Source organism: Cupressus sempervirens, chromosome 8 (assembly GCF_028749045.1).
Source record: "Cupressus sempervirens isolate cs-2001-9-10 chromosome 8, ASM2874904v1, whole genome shotgun sequence".
Taxonomy (NCBI): domain Eukaryota; kingdom Viridiplantae; phylum Streptophyta; class Pinopsida; order Cupressales; family Cupressaceae; genus Cupressus; species Cupressus sempervirens.
This window is the reverse complement of record NC_143125.1, coordinates 403,956,141-403,977,339: the sequence shown is the minus strand read 5'-3', so window position 1 is coordinate 403,977,339 and position 21,199 is coordinate 403,956,141. Positions and strand designations below refer to the sequence as shown.

Sequence of the window (21,199 nt, the reverse complement as noted above, 5' to 3'; positions counted from 1 at the left end):
ACCTCTTGTTGTTCTTTTATCATGCCTGCTATTTGAGGAGCCGGCAACCCTTTTTTACCTCCCTCTGAGGGCCCCTCACACATGGAGATCCCTTGACCTGGTGGACCTATCAAATGATGTTTAACCCGATAATAAGAGCTTCTATATTGGTTTTGGCAAAAATTGCATTTCCATATATACCCTCCCCCACCAGCACATTGCTCAATTCTTGTTGTATACTTCCACAAAGAAGAGCCTTTATCAATTTTAAATCTTTGGGATCCCACCCCACCCACTGAACCCTGACTACTCATTCTTGGATTCTTGCAATCTAGTAAAACAAATTTAAAAAAATATTTCAAAACTTGATAAAAATTTAGAACAATAAATATATTAAAAAAAAACTAAAAGCAAACTATGAAAGAAGCAAAAAGAAGGATCAAATGCATACCTGGAACACTCGGCACTAATTATTTGAAGGATTTGAGACTCCACAAACAATCTCTACAACCTTCTCTTCAAACTTGTAAAATGGCCACACCAAAATGAGAGAGCAAAATGACAAAGCAAATGAGAGATTAGATAAATGAAATGCATCTAATAGGCCTTTACTTTAGGGTTTGGCAAAAAAAATAATTTAAAAAATATATTTTTAATGACCTGCCACGGGTCCGCCCGAATTCACCCGGGTACGCGACAGGTCTGGGCAGGGTCCGTGTTTTGGCCTACGGGTCAGCCCGGGTCCGTGCTTGGACCCAGACCCGAGCTCTAGGGTCCGAATCCGGCAACTAAGTAAAAGAGCTGTATGGATTTTTCACAGGAAAGCTGCAAATTGTCCAAGGAAAGATAAAAGTTCTTGTCGATGGCATTCATGGGTTTATTCCTTCTATTGTTGATAATGAGGGAAAATTAAAGGAATGGCAAGAATGGTCCATGTCTTTTGATCTGATTCTCAATAATGAAATGGTTGTTTCATATTTTGATGATGGAGCTGATGTGTCCATTTTCTATGAAGTAATTGGCATTGTATAGGATCGAGGTGGACATGAACAAGTTTGTTGTTGACTCAAGGGCTATTACTGATGCAAGATGGAACAAGTATTGGAATGAGTTAAATACAGTTAGGGATACCACTTGGCCATCTGAAAGGGACATCAATGTTTGGGAAACTGCAAGGAAAATTGAGGCATTGCCTCCAGGATATAGTCAGAAAACAGTTTTAAAAAGTATACGTGGAGCCAATAGAGGGAAGACAGTTTATCTGAATAGGGTATCTTCCTTTTGCGGTTCACCTGCTATGGATACACCTACGTTACAAATTAGGAACTTATCTTGAAGATCTAGGCTGCCAGCTGTTCAATTTTGAACTCTCCTTTTCTCTTTTCCTTTGTTTACAAAGTTGATGTTGACATTTTTGTCTGTAATCAAATACGGCCGGCTGGTGCTATTTAGATAGATGATTTCAACAAAGATGGCATTGGCTTTTGTCCTCCCACCCATCCAAATACTAGGGGGAATAATCTATTTTAGACCTAGCCCTATAAATTTTAGGGTAGGGTAGATCTTTATATCCAATTAATAGGAAACATGTGTCATTCTCCCAGGTCTGAAGCTTGTTGCAATCCTTGTTTATAAAAGGATTTCCAAGACTAGGATGAAGGGTCCGAATTGATTTGTTAAATGTAATACTTCATTTTCAGTCAGTCCATTACCGTGTTGCTAAATTTTGATTTTGCTCATGAATGGAGAAAATAGAAATGAAATAGTTTGAGTCCATTCTAGGTTGTTTTGATTCATTGATCTGATACTTTAATTGTATAATTTCAAGCAAAATTAATACAAATGAAGAAGTTACTGCAGTTGCACAATTTGGATCTTGTGGCTTTTTATCCTATTCTTCGATTTTTGGTAATTCAGTAACAACTAAATTGAGCTCCAGCTATAATTCATTTAGGATTATATCCCGTTTCATGTTATGTTGTTAATCTAATTGATTAAGTAAATTCTTGGCATGTATGAGGGAATCAAAGGATGTCATGAAGAGACTTTGATAAGAATGGGATGCCAAATGTGTATTGATCTCATTTACAAAGTGAAGGAGTAGATCTTGGGTTGTAGTGTCAGATTTGTGAGTGAAAGCCCAAAGGATAAGACACTGGTCACAGTATCATTCTGGGTAAATGTCTAGGTTTGCACAGTTATAAAACTTTAAGCAAAATCATTTTATTTTATGTTGTATTATGGATCTGAAGGAACTTGCCTATACTTCACTTGGAGGTTGTTGGATATGGATTATTAGCTATCTTTCATTTGTTATTTTCTCTAAGTTAGAAGAAATAAGGGCTATCATCTGCTTCATTTTGGGATTAAGAATAGGTGTGTTATTATAAAGAAAATGAGACTAACCCCAGGTACACCCACCAGAATCTTGCGGAGTTCAAAGAGGAGAAGATTGAGTTGTCTTATTAGTTGGTCCTATTGGCCTGTCAGGATATGTTTGCCATGGCAAATAGCTAACCCCTAGGTATATTCCACTTTCCATAAGGTGATTGAAATCCTGTCAACTCAGGAGCCAAAATAACCCTCACCTACACAATAAAGAATTGATGGCAACTGATAAACAGCCCATTCAATTTGACAAGACCAATCCACAATCAAATTCCAAAAGAACTGACTTTAGGTAGTTTTGGAAGCAATACAATGCCCATTAGTGAGCAAAAGAAAAATCACAAAGCTAAGAGACTACTGATTCAAATCTTCAATGGCTAAGGCTAGAAATGGTACAGCGAGTGATGCTAAGATATGGATCCTCTCATGCCATATGATTTGAGTTCCAAATTATACCGTTAACCATAATTCCTTTATTTAATCATTTAAGGTGCATACAATTACAATAGTTGGTTGCCTTTTGCATGGTTGAACACACACCAAGACTACGATGGGTGAATCAGTCAACATCTTAAAACTTTTGTCACATACACTTATTAATTATCTTTATCCAGCTTAAACTTCAAAGAAAGATATTGCAATGACAACATAAACACATGAACACCAGATTTTTTACATGGAAACCCAATGCAAGAAAAACCGTGGTGAGAATCACCCTCGCAATATAATTAATTGATTACAAATGTTTAGGCCACAGGTGAAGGAGACACTGCACTTAAAAAGAGCTTGTAGGCTAAGACACCAACCACAAGCTAAGGCATCAAACTTAGGCAAGATACAAAGAACTTGCAAATCACAGAACAATTCCTTCAAGACAAGATACAACTTTACACAAACTGCCAAAAGAGCCACAATCTTCTAGAAAGAAAAAGAAATTGATGAGCTAAAAGATGTAAGATCTCCTAATCAACCACTGCAAAAACTTTTTCAAACTTGCATTCTTCCACCTCTGCACTTTCATATTTGAATCACATTGACTTCAAATTCGATTCCACTACAGTTCAAGTCAATTCTCAATTCAACTCAACCATCCGCAGAACTTTATATATCAACTTAATAGCAAAAATTACAACTAGGTCAGCCGCAGTACAAATAAGCATCATCTACACAAAGTCATCCACCACAAACATTTACAATCAGTGTAGTCCGCCCCAAGAGATTAAGCGGACCCAGACGCATTATGACGTGCCGCCCACAAATGATTTAATCAATGTGCAAGCACCAAAGTCTGCGCCAAACATAACATGCCAAAAAGCATACGAAAACATTAACGAGTCGGCCCAAAAACAATGTCCGATGTACATAACACCATGTGAAGCATTCCACGCCATGGCAAGATCTATATCAACCTATTAACTCTTCCTGAAAAGCATAATTGAACCAATAAGTCACCAAACAACTAAGTAGGCCAGAGACAAAACAGACAATAATGGCACACTCAGAACAACATAACTTCAATTGCAGAACAAACTAACATATGATATCTAAACTGGAACATTGCACAAATATTAAGAAAATGTCCACCAAACTACACACCCATAAACATCAAAGCAGAGTAATTTCCAGAGTCCAGATCAGTTCTAATTATTCCTAACAGTTAGCCTCAGCATCAGCAAACAACAAAACATAACTCCAAGCTCTGAACTTTTGTAGACCTGAAAGTATAATAGTGCGATATTCACAAACCATACATGACAGCACCAACACCACAAGTCACCAACTTCTGATGCAGAGCAATCATTCTCCTATAAGGACTTTAGATTTACTTTCCCCTCAGTATCAGCAAACAACAAAACATAACTCCAACCCCTGAACTTTAAGGACTTTAGATTCACTTTCCTGCATATACCAGCTTCCTATACGTGTCACCTTCCAGATATACAACATATTGATGTATCATCACCACCAAACATCAGAATAACATCTGACCATCCAATACCAAAATTTGGATACCCTTTCCTACATATCTCAGCTTCCTATAACCAGACACATGATAACACTGTACACTTCTCATACTTGTCTATATCAAGTACAATACTGAACTCATACAACTCTTCATCATATCAATATCAATGCAAAACATGTTGACATCAATGACAACACTAAACACCTAATGCTAACATTTGTGTTGGGCAAGTACACTGCATGTAAACTTGCAGGTGTACAAGGCCGATGATTGGGCAAGTGCCTAGGGGAAAATCAAGCAAGCACTCCTAGAAGTCTCTGCCAAATACTCAGCAACACATAGCAAATAGTAAAACACCATTGGGAAGGTGAACAAAACACTCAAAGAGCACAATTTGTTTGCTTATTTAAACCTAGATGCCCATAGTTATAGCTCACACAATTGAGTATCCTTGAGACCAATTTGAAAACATTATATAGCAGATTTGATGAGCTGATTTGAGAAATTTCAGGCTCCTTGCTTCATTTTGTTCTGTTTTTTTCTTTTTCTTACCATGAATGTAAATTAGTTCTAGTTATTAATGGTAGATTTGTAAAAATTATTTACAATTTTACTTGCAATGGACTTGATATATGAAATTTATTTTTGCTGATTTGTACTAGTTTTTTAATGAAATCAGTATTTGCTTTTTCTAAAAAAAGGGTTTTACACTTTAGAGTCTAAAAATTGGCTTTTTGGTTATATTAATTAATAGCATTGCTTCTCAACTACTGTATTGCATTTTTAATACATTAATAAGTTTGATTTAACTTTTCCTATTCATATCGCTTCTTTAAAACATTATTTTTTAAGGATTTAACTATGTTGCAAATTAGATATGATAGCATCCAACTCTGCACCAAAGTCAACAACATCAATGAGTGGAAGTTGTCCTATTTGAAACAAAACCTTACTTGGAAATATGTCCTAATGGGACTCGAATATCAAGAAGTGTGATTTGCCTCTTATGATCTCTAGTCATGCTCCATGCATACAAAGCAAAACCTTTCTTGGAAATATGTCATAATGTAACCAATATCAAGGAGTGTGATATGCCTCTTATAGCTCCAATCATGGTCCCTGCATACAAAGCCAATCTAGTTCAAGTAGCGCCCAATCATGAGGATTTTTGTACCTAGAGTACAACCTTCATTGCAAGGAATAGGGTGGTACAAGAAGGTGCACTAGGAAGAAAATAACGTGTATAAGTTTCCAATTTTACACTTTCCCTTCAAGGTGGTGAAACACTCGTATCGGGAGAATTTGTTGAAAACATTGATAGTTGCAAGCAAAGGTACAAACCACCCTATACAATACACTTAAATTGAAGTCACTTCAAAATGTTGTTGATAGAAGTTAATTTTGAAAGAACCAAAGAGGAGGGCAAAAGTTGGGATGCATTATTTTTTTTGATTTGTATGAGATTGATCCCTATGATGACCAAATTTCCTCCTTGTAATAGAGCACGAGATTGTTGATTTCAAGGGGTAAGCTAGGGAGGGTGTAGATGTAACAAAGGCAAGAGAGACTGGATTGGAAGACATCAATTTGGATGATCTTGAATACAAGGTAGAGTCCTTGCCATCTAGTAGAAAGGTGAAGCCACAAGTGCAGCCAAGTGTAAAAACTAGATACTCTCCCCAATTTTTCACTCGAATAGGGAAGAGAGAAAATCCTGTGATTTCTAACAAGCCTGGATATGTGAGTTATGTTGATCTTCAATGACAACGATTATGAATTCATAACTGTATAAACTAGCTGTTGTATTCACATGATGAGGTGATCTTGCACCTTATTTGTATTCTAAATTTCTAATCATAAGCAGATACTTCCCCAACATTTTATAGACACTTTTGACATATTTTATAACTGTATTTTACATGAAAGTTCTGTTCTTAAAAAAATTACTATTGTTTTTAAGTTGCTGGGTTTTTGCCGAGCCATTGAATTTTGGTCTGTCGTGCCCAAGTATGTGAGCTATGACCCCCCCAACTCCCTACCGTTTCAATTCCGAGGATATCATAATCCATGAATTTTGTTATCAAGTCTCGTAAGCTTCATGTGCTATCACGTTATTTCATTACTTCCTAGTAACCTTCTCAATTCTGTCCATTTAACTCTGTAACCTGGTAATATTGGAATGAACACAGAGATGTATCAGAGCATCTTCTTGACCCTATAAAGAATGTTGGTAATACCATATTTTTTTGATAGAAAATTATTATTTTGGAAATAACTGCACATTATTGATTTGTATTCCTCTGATTTCATCGTAATATTTTTGACATGGCATGCAAAGTGCTACTTCGCCCAGTTAAAATTTTATCAAGCTGACTGGCCATACAATCTCAAGGTTGGAGCATCAGGCAACTCCTGCTATCTTTTCTGTGTATACATTTAGTATCATTTATTATTTTAGTCATTTTCTGGTGTCAATTAATAAATTTACCTTGATTTAGGAGCCACGGTTATTGTATTTTATATGGACAATGGCTCATGAATTGCTTTCACTGAGAAATATCGCTCTCCAACTCAGCATACATTATGAAATTATGTCTGCACTGAATAAGAAATCACGTAGACTAAGTGTGATCAGTATCTCCCACAGGATTATTTCACTTTGTTAGCAACGATTCAAATAATCCTAGGATGTGTTTGTGATGATGAAAACATAGAAATTGGACATCTTCCCTCAGTCTCTAACAAAACACAATAACTGAAAAGACTATACAATGTGTCCCTTTGTTACTCAATTGTGCTATGGATTATTACAATAATTAAAAAATTTGAAGCTTAGAGCATCACCATCTTCATCACAACTTGCACACTTTGAAAAAAAAGTTAAACAACGTTCAGGTTTCCAATATCCTACATGTTTTAAAAATAAAGTTTTGTTTAACTTTCTTATACCATCCAAGAATTAAAATATTGAACAATATCAAACAGCTAAGTTGCCCAGAAAGAATCGCAATGATAATTAGATAGAAAGTATACCCTTACAGCTCGCCAGTGATCAAGACATGCACGGTGCACATACTTTGAAGTTCCCTTACATTTACAAGGAGCAATAAAATCCCTGCCTGAAAAAATAAACAAAAATCGTGATGAAACTGGTTGCCAGTATATAATTATGTTTTCTTGTTCGAGGAAAAGAATATATTATGTGACATGTTTCGATATAGCTTGAAATACAGAAATAGTAAATACTAGATCAAACAAATAATGCATATTAAATACAATGCTAAATCTCAGTTCGCAAGTCAAACCCATAGTAACTATTCAACATTTTGATTATTATTTATAGCGTGGAAAGGAAAAGAAAAAGGATAAAACTAAAACATTTGAGCCTCACATGTCAGGCAAATGAAGAAATGGATATAATCTCAAGCAATTTGCAAACCAAATATAGAAAATGTTCAAGAGTTAATATTATTAGAAAAGGAAGCAATAGATGTATTTTTTAGGACTGCAGTCATTTGGAGGTAGGCCAATTTGGCAGGTTCGCAACTCTTTGAAACCCAAAGTTATTAAAATGTAATCCAAAAGCCATAGCATAACTGAGATTGGCAGTTGGGTTCAAAGCTGTGCAAGAGCTATGTCGAAAGATTAGAAGGATTTATTGTGGTGTGTATACTCCCAATTATCCTATCTAAAAGAATATGTTGGGAAGACTTCTCACACTTCTTGGCCATTTTCAAGAATCGGAAAATCCATCCTAAATGGGGAATTAATTCTAAGCTGTTGGAAAAACAGTAAGGCCAGAGAGGATAATTCAACACCCTAGTGGGTACTTGCAATTTTTTAAAGCTTGTTGTAAGAACTAACTTTTCTTTGGTCATTAGAGTCCTTTCTATTGAGTCTCAGAGCTATAGGATAGATTTATTCATTTGTTGTGAGAAAGTTACTGCTCAAAAAAAAAATTTGTCTTTTTCATTTTGTGAATGGAATTTTACATGTAACAAGGTTCTTCCCTTGGCAAGGATGCTAGGATTGTTATCAATTTATAGTTGATAATTGAAATTATCCTACACCTCCTTTTTGACTTGTATCTCAGATTTATTTGTCACTCCTTTCTTAGGTATCTCAATATTGAAGCAAAACTCCATTCGTAAGAATATCAATATTCTTTTTTTTTAAATATTGGAGCATAACTCCTTTCTTTACACATGTAGGAGTGCACACCTCTTATCATGAGGAAGAAGACACATAGGCGTACACTAAGGCAAGATGGAAAACATAGAGGTGAATGTAACTCCTACTTATCTCTTTTCTTTAAAATGGTATTTATCATGTTATCTTGAAAATCCCATGGTTTATGTAGTTGAAAGATTGCAAGCATTGTAAGATATTGTCAGATTTCAAGTTGCCATTTTCAATCATGTGCATGAGGATCCTTCCCTCAAGCAGTTAACACTTCCGAAAATCTCACCTGACCTTTTTTTCATAGATTTAGTAACCGAGGGATTTTACTAGGGTCCCCATCTTTTCAGTAATTGGAAATTTTACAAAGGAAGCATATATATGCCACTTTGTCTAATATATAACATAGATAAGAGCCTAAAAAAGATTAATGAACTTGATGATTATTACAAAAATATATAGAAACACTAGCTACTGCAGCTCAACCACAAAACTAAAGTTTACCCCACCCTAATTGTAAAGTCCCATTTTTAATTTGCTCAAGAAGTTGCCCTAAATCACATTCATATCAGATTAGGGTTAGGATTTACCAAATAAATGCTTCCTTTAATTGTAGCTTAAGATCTTGCATTCACCACGTAAACTCAATACCAACATATAAAGGGTATATATACATGTACACGCATATATTTAATCTTTGTAAATTGATCAAAGATTGGAGTAAAGAGAATATGTCTTCATAATCATGCAATACTTAAGTTATATGTGAATTCCAATCATTGAAGGTGTGGAGTAAGGAAGCATAGTAGGGTTCCATAAGATCATAATTCTCCCTCCATACATCCTCCATTCTTCTAGAATTCACCACTAGTCACCTGATGTACAAGTTAGGAAGGACATGCAATAGGGTACCCTTAGCAATTCTCCCTTAATCGCAATGCAGTACAGTGCCCTCATATTAGATCTCCCTTAACGCCCTCACAGTAGATCTCCCTTAACTGGCCCTGCAATAAATACCCTTAGCAGTTCTCCCTTAACTACTACTATAAGAGAGTGCCCTTAGCAATTCTTCCTTAATCACAGTGCAGCGGGGTGTCCTTATTATTGTTCTCAGGGTGCCCTCAGCAGTTCTCCCCGGATTGTAGGCTCTCTCCAATTTCCTCGTGACTAACTACTATAAGATTCTAATCACATTTTAATATCAATCAATATGAAATAGCGATGCCTAGGAAGTTCATATAGATAACCTAATTAATAGTAGGGAAACATAGATAATATTAATTATGGCACACTCAGCAGTTATTTAATTCAGTGATGAGAAATCACAAATATAATGCCATAAATACATATTAAGATACTCATGCCACAAGGTCAATATGTTTGAACTATTTGGTCTCTTATTGTTGTCATTGGTTGTCAGTAAACAGTAATGAGCTTATTCCTTCTTTGATATTTTCCTTAGGATACCAGATAAAATATAATAAATCTGGTTCTTCCCCCACTGATGCCCTATTGAAGTCAAAATGTATATCTTCTTACACCTTGCAAAAGGGAATGACAAATCGCATTTCAAGAGACATCTAATTTCTACTCTTCAATGTCATCCCTCCATCATACCCTTTCATAATTGTCTTCAACTAATATTGTAGTCGCTATTTTCCTTATCGTTATGCTAATCACTTATGTTATCTTCATGGCTCCCTGTCTCTTAGTTCAAATCATTTTGTCAGCATCCTTTGGACTATTATTGATTGGATTCTACTAACATCTGTCTCCATACATAATCAGAACTTTTCTACTCGATAATCATTTATCTTCACAGAAGAATGATTATCGCTTACTAATTTGATTTTTCATAACCATTGTCCTCACTATTGATTTAAGAGTATATAATATCGATTAATAGTAATAATTGTTGATGATAGATTATCTGCATTCAGCTCTTTGTGTAATAATTCGAACACCCTTTGGTTACTTGACTTCATGGCTGCCACCAAGTTTGGATATAATCGCAGTCTTCCATTTAATTAATATTGATTATTCAAATCATCGTTTTCATATCAAACACTTACCATCATTGTGTATCTTCATGTCAAGCATAGTAATTGATACATGGGGTTTAACAGTATCCAAAGTCCTATTGTCAAGACAATTGTTTATAGACTACTTCACCCCTTTACTACTGCAGGTTATGTGTTGTTCCTCAATTCTCAATTGTTATCAAACTGTCATTTTTTTATCATGGATTAAGGTATGTGTCCTTGTCTCTTGATTGTATTTGTATTGACCATTGAAATTGCTATCCAATATGATCATACTGTTTTATGGACTTTAATATTATTGATATTATAAGTAGTTCACCTTCCATTTTGGAATTCGTCCATGTATTCCCCATTGCAGTTTCGATATTATTACTTCTGGTATTTTGTAAGACTTCTTATTCTTAATTGACTTAGATCCTTCGACGATTCATCCATTGATCCCTTTGACCATGGTAGATCCTTTAAATCTCTTCCCGGCAGTTTCTAGCAAAGGATGGAAGATTTGGTATCATATTCAAATGACATGCATTTGATAGTTGACCGGATAAAGATGGTGTACATATACATCATTGCTAATGAGGGATATTCATTCACCACAACCACCAAAAAACAGTCTTGATACTGATGATATATTAGTTGTTCTAAGGTACATTTGATGTTATCAATGATTGCATTTGGTCATAATCTAGTACTCTCTTACAATTGTCTCTTTTAAGACTTTACAAAGTTGGACTCCTACATCGACAAATAGGAATATTACATTGTGGGGACATGACATTAAGATTCACCCCACCTCCACTTTCTGAGCTGCCCTCCCCAAAACAATAGTCCTTACCAAGAAAAAAGCATATGAAGATCTAACTTGATACTAAACTTGTGCAACCATGAAGCTCATCCCATCCAAACATATTAAAACTATGTATCTGCTGACAACCAAAAGACACCAAAACCTTAGCACTACTCCAAAGCACCAAAAGAAGTAAACACTGTCGCACCATTAATTCATGGACCAATGACCAACTCCAAATATTATTGCATCACTCATCAATCGATGGAGGGCAATAAGGTGGAGACCTGTCTATAATTCCTACATCTTTCTTGCCTAATGCAATTTATCCCCACAAATGAGGAAAATATTGGCCATCAATACTTGTAGTCTTTTGTGGCAATGATTGACACATGGACCATGTAAAACCTTCTTGAATCATCACAATAGGCCCTTAGTATACAAACATCCTTTCCCAAAAATTTCACTCTCTCTAGTATTGCTACTTATACCATTCACCACATTCCTTCCTACCATTCCCATATTCAACTTTTGTTCTCTCCTAACAATGTTACTCCTCTAGGTACCATTACATCCCTAGTTCTTTCTAATCCATAGTTTGCAACAAAAACAGCAATTGAATTCAGGGTCAACAAATTGACTCACTTTTGTTATATCCCTTCAGTTCTTCCATAAAAAGAAATCAAACTCTAGCTTGGACTCTTCCCTTTATTTAATCCATGATCACAATTATAGTAATCTTTTACTATCAGTTAATACACATTTGGAGAAGCTGGAACAGCTATTCCTATAACCAATGCTTCCCATTCTATTTCATCATTTATCCTGATTGCTGAAAACAGCAAAGCACCATACACCAACATTCGGTTAAAGAAAACCTCCTCCTACAATTCTCAAGTTCCCAATAAAGGCTCCATCAAAATTCAGCTTTACATATGAATAGGAGAAGAGGCCAAGACCTGTTACTACTAGCTTTGTGCTGATCATATTTCTCTCTTTTTGTTGAACATTTTGGATTCACTCAGCCTTTAACAAGGGTTAACTTATCAATCCCACTCCTCACAAGGGTAGAAAATTCTATGAGGGGGTCAAAAGAATTAACTTTCCTTAAAACACCAAAATAACATAAGCTCTAATGGTTGTGTGAATAAGCTTCCAACCTTTCTCAACCAAAGACACCTTATCTAAGATTCTTGAGTTATATTCTAGCCATACCCCTAAAGAGTACTCATAATAGCTGTGTTCCAAAATCCTTTCAAGTTGATATAGCATCCCAGCCGACCACTAAACAAAGTTCTTAATGAATATGGAAAGACCCAAACAATCTCATGAACTATAAAACTTTATACCAAAATTCTAACAAAAAAGAGCAATGCAAAAAGCAAATGATTAACTTTTTTTTTTACATTACCACACAAAGTACATCTCAGGGGCCCAGTGGATCCTCACTTGATTAAATTGTCACAAGTCAATAATTTATTAAGTGTACCCAGCCACACAATGGTGTTGCATTTTGGTAAAGCCTCTTTACACCACAATAATCTAGCAGGCTACGACTTTGTCACCAAAGGGGACCTTTTCTTCAATAAAAAATATACCCAACGGAAACATTGTAGATTCCCAAAGAATGCCCATCCCGCTAGCATTATCTTGGTGGTTTAAGCTAGTTACAATAATATGCTGTCAAGTGAAAGAGTCAACTTCTACTTGTCCAAATATTAACCTTATCTATACTCTTCTAGGATTCATAAAAAAAAACATTCACCTTAATTTTTTTTGACAATAAACTCAAACATGGATACACCAAGTTGTCATAAGATTTATCCAACTTACATAAATTGCTCAAACGATGGCCCATTCAAGAATAATCCCAAAACACAAACTAGGGTCACAAGGGGGATTCCCCCATCCAGCCCAAATGAAGACCTTCAAAACCATACAAGCCTTCATGGTGCGCACTATTTTCATAATTTTTTCAAGCCATATCAAAAGCAGAAAGCTAGGCGGATCCACCGAAGAGTGCCATATCCCCTTTCTCTATACCTCATGAAATAGATTAAAATGCCCATTTCTAGACTCCCATATTTTCCCTAATCCCATCTTGTGAGTAATTTCTTCCCTTTCATCTCTAAAGCATTTGCTTAGCCCCACAAGGTTCCTAAGTTTAGGCAAGCAATTGAAGTCACAAAGCTACCCTCCTTGACATGCCTCCCTTCTCAAGTTTGTCTCTTTTCCATTGAGATGTCAAAATTCCCCATACTGCCATGCATCCTAATTAGTCCTTGTTTTCATCCTTCGCCTCATCAAAATTCTTAAGTCCTAAATAAGCAGCAATTTATGGAGATTTCTAACCCATTTAATATAAATACAATTGCAGCTTATCTTCCTTGTTGGTTGTTATATATGCAAATGAAATGATCAACTTCTATTTTTTCTTAGGTTGGGAAAGTAGATTCAGGTTTATCATTTAAGGGTTAATTAATGAAGTATGAAGGATTATAATGAGTCTTGAAGTCTAGAAACATTAATATAGACTTGAGTTCATATGGCCTAGTTTTACATATTTCAAAGTTTATTATGTGATAAGTATTAATGCAAAATTAGGGTTTGCGATAATTTCCACTTACATGTTTTCAAGTTTGCTAAGATTATTGATCTTAATTTTAGAATGACACGTTTACAAAGAGGAAGAGAGAAGAACCAAAGCAAAAAAATGAAATATGGCAACAAGGGAGTGGTAACTTGTACCACAAGGAGAAATAAGATGATGTGAGCCACTATGGCAATAAAAAAGATGACTACAACAGCAACTGTAGGCATAAAAATGGTGGTGGAAATTCTTGGAAAGATTGTAAAGAGTAGAAGAAAGCTAACACAAGGAAGGTCAAAGGGAGCACGGAGGACATTCATAGTAGTACATCCAAGGAAGTGAGGAGAGGTCTCCTACTTCAAAGAGGGCTCTAAGGTGAGGCAAGAGGGGTGAACTAATACAAAGAAAAAGTTTGTTCAAGACTCTATGCAAGGCAAGTGTTAAATACTGTGAAGTCGTGGTAGTAGCAACATGTACAATTTGGCACGTACGAAAAATGGTCAAAAAGTTGGGACTAAGGAGAAAGAGGCATTTGCACACGTACAAGCTTGGTCAATTAAAATAGGGTGACTGTATTTCAATAAAAGAATAATGCTAGATGAAGTTCAACCTCAAGCATACCATGATGAGGTGTTAGATAATATTGCACCAATAGATGTGTATTAGAATATTATTTTATTACTTAAATAGTCATCTTTTGTATATGATGTATTTTAGATAGATCAGATCATTTATAGGATCTTCTTCGGTTTCTTATTAGAAATATTCTATTAAATATTTTGTACATTTGTAAAATTCTTTATAATGATCTCTTTGATCATTTGTTAATACATTAAATATTTTACCAATTACCTAGCATAATATGGTATCAAAGCATAGTTTCATTTAAAAAAATTATAATTTCATTTTCAAAATTATCTGCTCATTGAAATTTTTCGAAATTTCTTTCTCTAGGATTTTGGCTCTCTATTCTCATAACCTCAATAGCGTTTTCATAGCCATTGCCTCTGAAAATTGCTGGTTTGCGAATTGTGTGGATTTTTTGGGAGCATTTTGGGCATTTTTTGTCTGCATTCACAAACCAAATATAGTTTTCTCTACTTCAAGTGATGTTTTCTCTATCTTTATTGTCATGTTAATTGTTTAAGGCCCATTTTTCCTGCAAAAACGCATCTGTCTTCCTCAACTGGCTATTTTTGCTCAACAGGATTTAATTTGGACAATGTTTTTCTACTACACGCCATTTATTGGGTTATTTTACCTCCACCATTGTGTTTTGCAAACTTTCTCTGTCGTTTCGTCCTATTTTCTGAGAACATCCACCATTTTTATGAAGCTTGACTATAATTTTTAGAAGGGTTTTTTTAGATGATAGGGTTTCCTTCAAAACTCTCAGATTCTTTGTCAATTTGAAAAACTAAAGGCAAATTCTAGGTGGATTTTTTGAGATCTCAATTGAGTCGTCGTCAATTTTTTGTGGGTGCTTCAATTTATGTGCCTCCTCAATTCTCCACCAACCAAAATTCCATTTTGATTTCAAAGTCCTAATGAAAATTTCAGGATCTCTTGTGGGTTTTCTTTGGATTTTTTTGGGCCAATCAAAAAAACTCTCAAAATCTATGTCAGTCGTATTTCATTATTTTTCTAAAGTTTGTACATATATTTGCCTCTACTTTTTGCATAGGGATTTGTATTTTGATTTCAAAGTCCTAATGAAAATTTCAGGATCTCTTGTGGGTTTTCTTTGGATTTTTTTGGGCCAATCAAAAAAACTCTCAAAATCTATGTCAGTCGTATGTCATTATTTTTCTAAAGTTTGTACATACATTTGCCTCTACTTTTTGCATAGGGATTTGTATTTCAAGATCTACATTATCAACTCTTCTTTATTTCTCATCTTTTGTGCATTGGGAAATGTGCAAGATGGCATTATTGTCCAAGATAATGTTGGAAGGCAATCAAAGATTCAACAACTATTATAACACCTAGAAGCAATGCATGCTGACAATCTTGGGATATCGCCGCCTTAAGACAATTGTTTTGAGCACAAAGCCCAGGACAAGTTTAATGAACAGAATCGAGAAGTAGTAATGCTTCTCAAGCTCACTGTTACAAATGATCAGTAACCTCAGATTCCTTTTGCCAAGTCTACAACAGACATTTGGAAGCATCTAAAAGAGTTCTATGAGACATCTAACAAGATTCTAGCATTGTTTCTAAAGAACTAGTTGTTCTCCATCATGATGATTGAACACATGCCCTTACAGGAGCATTTTCCAAGATTAAGAACATTCGAGATCAGCTCGAAACTACTAGTCTCAAAATGGAAGAAGATAAGGTAGTCATCACCTTGAAGAATCCACCTAAATCTTATGAGCGCTTTATAGAGACTCTCAGCATTACTTCCACTAATGTTGATCTCAAAATTATAGAGTTGTGCACGAAACTTCTGCAGCAGTATTGTTGGAAACAACAGTTTGGTAGCAATGCCATCTTATCCTCCTCAAAGCAAGCCTTTTCAGACAAATCCTTTCACAAGGATCAACGCAAATCTCAACATTCTTAGTCATCTCAATAGAAGGGCTCCACTGAATCTCAGGATGGTTCAAAGAAGAAGAGAGTGTAGTGCAACTATTGTCACAAATATGGCCATTTGCTCAAGGATTGTTGCAATTGGTTGGCTCTAAACAACGGAAGCAGAGAGGGTCTCGGCCCAAAGTTAATGTTGTTGAGCAGAAAGAGTCTTCCTTTTACACCTTTATAGCTAGAAGACCTGCAGACCATGTGAAATCTTATGCCTGGTCTATAGATTCTAGTACTTCTCAGCATTTCAGTCACAAGCGTGATTGGTTTACAAATTTTTCTCCCTTTACTGATTCGGTCATATTTGGAGGTAAAGAGTATATAGTTGTCGGCAAGAGCAACATTCAGATATAGTCAGTGGGAGGAATCTCATTTTCCTCAATGTATACTATGTTCCTAGCATGGAACTAAACTTACTCCCAGTAAGTCAAATTATGCGACATTCTCCTCGGTTTGATGTAGTATTCAATACACACAAGTGTTCAATTGTTTATCGTGCAACATGCAATACTGTTATTGTTGGCATCTAGAATCATGGTCTATACACACTTGAACATTGTTGGCATTGTGGATATAGGTAATTATCTTGAGCATGCCTTTGCAGTAAAATCTTCTTCTATCAACAGTCTCTAGTATCAGCAACATGATCACCTGAACATTCACTATCTTGCTCAGCTTCTTCGAGATGATTTAGTACTTGATCTACCTAAAATTCAAAGTTTGTGAAGACTATTAGTCTGGAAAGCAACACAGGATGTCATTCAAGGATGGTGACTCATGGCATGCCTCTAAGGTACTATAGCTGGTCCATCTTAATGTATGTGGTCCAATGAATACTCCTTTTGTTAATAGGTGCAGGTATTTCTTACTTTTTGTTGATGATTTCAGTAGAAAAATGTGGGTGTACTTCCTTAGACAGATATCAGATGTGTTTACTATATTTCCTTAGTAGAAAAAGAGTTTGGTTGTTCTATTATATCTCTTAGGTCTAATAATGGGGGGAATTTTTTTCTATTGCTTTCTCCACTTTCTGTTATACACATCGCATAAAAAGTTAGTTAACCATGCCATATACCCCTCAACAAAACAACATTGTAGAACATCGCAACTGCACCATTATAGAAATGGCCAAGTCTATGATGGAACACAGAAATGTTCCCAAGAAATATTGGGACAAAATAGTGTATATTGTGGTCCATCTCCTTAATCATCTCGCACGCATACGATTAAGTGCAAGACTCCTAAGAAAGCTTGGATTGGGTCACAAACCTAGGATCAGTCACGTGAAAGATTTCGGCTATGTAGCCTATGATAGGATTTTAGATGCTCAGTGCTCCAAGTTGGATTCCAAGAGTCAAAAGCTCATGTTTACAAGATATAGAGACAACCATAAAGCTTATCGACTAATTAATGTAGACATTGATCGTCTTATCCCCAATCACAATGTTGTCTTTGATTAAGAACGAGGACTGTTTCAGCCTTCCTCATCTAAGCAGAATTCTAAGGATCAGCCTTTGAAGGCCTTTACTTTGGGTATTTGTCTCCATTAGGTCTACATGATGGGAGGGATTATGCAGAATCTGAATTTGATAATGCACTACCTAACTTTCCTTCAAATAATGCTAATCTTCCACCTCTTCCTAATCCTCTTTGGCCTCTAGCTCCAGTAATTACTCCTTCATTTGATGTTGGCACTTCTACTCTTAGGCCTAAATAATGGGCTAAGACCATCAGTGATTTTCCTCCTGATGAGCTCACTAAGGGTAGATCTTCTAGAAATAAGGGCAAGCAACCAGATACAATTAACTTTATTCTCATGGCTAGCTTTCATAGTATTTATGAGCCTTAGACACTTAAAGAGGCAAAAGGGATTCCAAAGTGGGAACAGGCTATGGTTACGAAATACCAGAGTCTTATGAAGAATAACACTTGGATTCTCTTCGATCTTCCTCCAAGGAAGAAGCTCATTAGCTGCAAATACTTGCATAAGGTCAAGTATCATGCATACAGTACCTTAGATAAATACAAGGCCAAATTAGTTGCTCAAGGGTTCACATGGCAAGAGGGCATTGGTTATGAGGAGACTTTTGCTCCTACTGCCAAGATGAGTACAATTCGTCTTCTTCTCACCATTACGTCTTAGTTTGGATGGAAAGTCCATTAGATGGATGCCAAGAGTGCCTTCCTCAATGGTGAGTTGCAAGAAGTCTAGATGATGCAACCTCCTGGTTTCAAGGTTACTAGCAAATACCACCAAGTATGTCGACTCAAGAAAGCACTTTATGGACTCAAACAAACCACTTGAGCATGGTACGTCAAGATTGATTAGTACTTGGTTGCTCATGGTTTTCAGTGTTGCCCTTCTGATAGTAATCTATAAATCAAATGCTCTAGTGATGATATTCTCTTTCTTGTTGTCTATGTGGATGACTTGATCATCACTGGCAGTTCAACACATTTGATTGGAGAAATTAAACAAGACCTATGCAAGGATTTTAATATGATAAATTTAGGGCTTCTTCATTATTGTTTACGTAATGAGGTTTGGCAAACTGATGGTAGCATCTTTATTTCTCAATCTAAGTATGCCAAGAACTTGTTTGACAAGTTTCGTATGCAGGATTGTGAACCTGGTTCCACACCTATGGAGAAAGGACTGAAATTGTCAGCCAAGTCCGACTCTCCTCCTATTGATGCAACCACTTACAAGCAACTAGTGGGTAGTCTCATCTATCTCGCTGCCACTAGACCTGATCTCTATTTTGCAGTGAGCTACATTTCACACTTCATGACAACTCGCAAGGTTGATCATTAGGTAGCAACAAAGTGTGTGTTGTGTTCTGTAAAGGGCACTCTAATTATGGACTCCGTTACACTAGGACTCATGATTCCAAACTCAATGGATTCACAAATTCAGATTGGGCAGGTTCATTTGATGATAAGATATCAACAAGTGGATATGTGTTCAGTTTGGGATCTGATGTAGTCACTTGGACTAGTAAGAAGCAACATGTAGTCTCACTCTCTACCACAAAAGCAGAGTACTAAGGAGTTGCTAAGGCAGCTGGTGAGAGAGTTTGGCTTCCTCGAATGCTTGTAGATATGCACCCATCTCAAGTAGGCCCAATTACCCTGCTCTTGGAGTATTGAGAAGTTGCTAAGGCAGCTAGTGAGAGAGTTTGGCTTCCTCAAATGCTTGCAGATATGCACGTATCTCAAGTAGGCCCGACTACCCTGCTCTCTAATAATCAGGGAGTTCTCAAACTTGCCAAGAATCTGGTTTTCCATCAAAGAACCAAACATGTGGACATTCATTGTCATTATATTTGGCAGTTGGTTGAAGACTAGACAATTCATTTGCAGTATGTTCCAAGAGCAGATCGAACTGTAGACATTCTCACCAAGCCTCTTGGACAATCATTGTCATTATATTTGGCACTTGGTTGAAGACAGAAGAGTTCATTTGCAATATGTTCCAATAGCGGATCAAACTGCTAACATTCTCACCAACCCTCTTGGTCCAGAAAAGTTTGTTAAATTTCAGGGACAGCCTAGTGTTATTGATGGATTGACCATTAAGGATGGCGTATTAGAGTATTATTATTTTATTACTTTATTGGTCATCCTTTGTATATAATGTAACTTAGATAGATAATGTATATAATGTAATTTTGTACATTTGTAAAATTCTTTATAGTGATCTCTTCAATCATTTGTTTATACCTTAAATATTTTACTAATTACTTACTGTAATAATGTGCACCATCTATTGTTAGGAGCATATGGTGATTTTACGCATGCCATATGGAAGATCGCCAAATGCACAAGCAAGGAGCAATAACATAGCGATACAAAGGTATATGTTAGGGAGAAGCAATATGAATCAATTCCAAAGGTGTGCAACATCGCTAGAACAAAAAGGAACACCACACATGCAAGATAGGGCGAAGTGTTGTAGGAAGGAAAGGAGATCATCAAAAGGAAGCAATTAAGAAAACTAGATCAATGAGCAAAAGGATGTGGAGGTACATCAAGAAATCTACAGCCATCAAAGTTCAAAGGGAATAATATGTGGCAACAGATGAAACAAGCTAACAGACGTGAGGAATTAGTTAATAGGAGAGGAAAGTGTGCTGTGACTAAATAAAGCAACGTCTGAAAGGTGAGAAATCAGTGCTCAAGGTGGATCAATGGAAGAATACTTGAGGAGGTGGAAAGAGTGAGATGAAGACACAATGGGTTGGTATTCCCAAGCAAATACAAGTTGCCCCATAAAATTTGGGATTCGAATTTTCATTTACTCCAAGTGTCTAATTCAGAGGCACCTAAGGACATTGTGCAAAAAAAAAAAACGTGTGGCAAATACGTGATGATTTGGATGGAGAAAAAGTGGCTGCATTTCACCACATGGGATAATTAGGTGTTATGGTTTTGGCAAGAGCTGCATGTATGTTTTCTTGATATTTTTGTAGAGTTCAAGGTGATTTCAATAACTTTTATTTAGTAATTTGGCAAAAAAGTGTTTACAAGTTGGTCATTGAAACTATTTTAATTTCTATAGGGTTACTTCTGGTTTGCATCCAAAGATAGACGTTCCCAGAGGCCACATGGTTTGTAGTGCCTCTCCCATTTGACTTTTGTAAGTCATCCTAATGGATGCAACCTTGCTGATTTTTTGTTGTGAT

At 36.0% G+C, this 21,199-nt stretch overlaps 1 protein-coding gene across 2 annotated transcripts in view; it reads right to left on the bottom strand.

Moving 5' to 3' along the window:
* The window catches only part of LOC149542995 (RING/FYVE/PHD zinc finger superfamily protein), a 257,051-nt gene that overhangs the window by 228,876 nt on the left and 6,976 nt on the right, over window positions 1-21,199 (bottom strand). For both annotated transcript variants that reach the window (XM_089797914.1, XM_089797915.1), the window contains exon 2: window positions 7,367-7,452. In XM_089797914.1, the coding sequence (XP_089654040.1) occupies window positions 7,367-7,452 (86 nt within the window). The remainder of the gene's footprint in view (window positions 1-7,366; window positions 7,453-21,199) is intronic.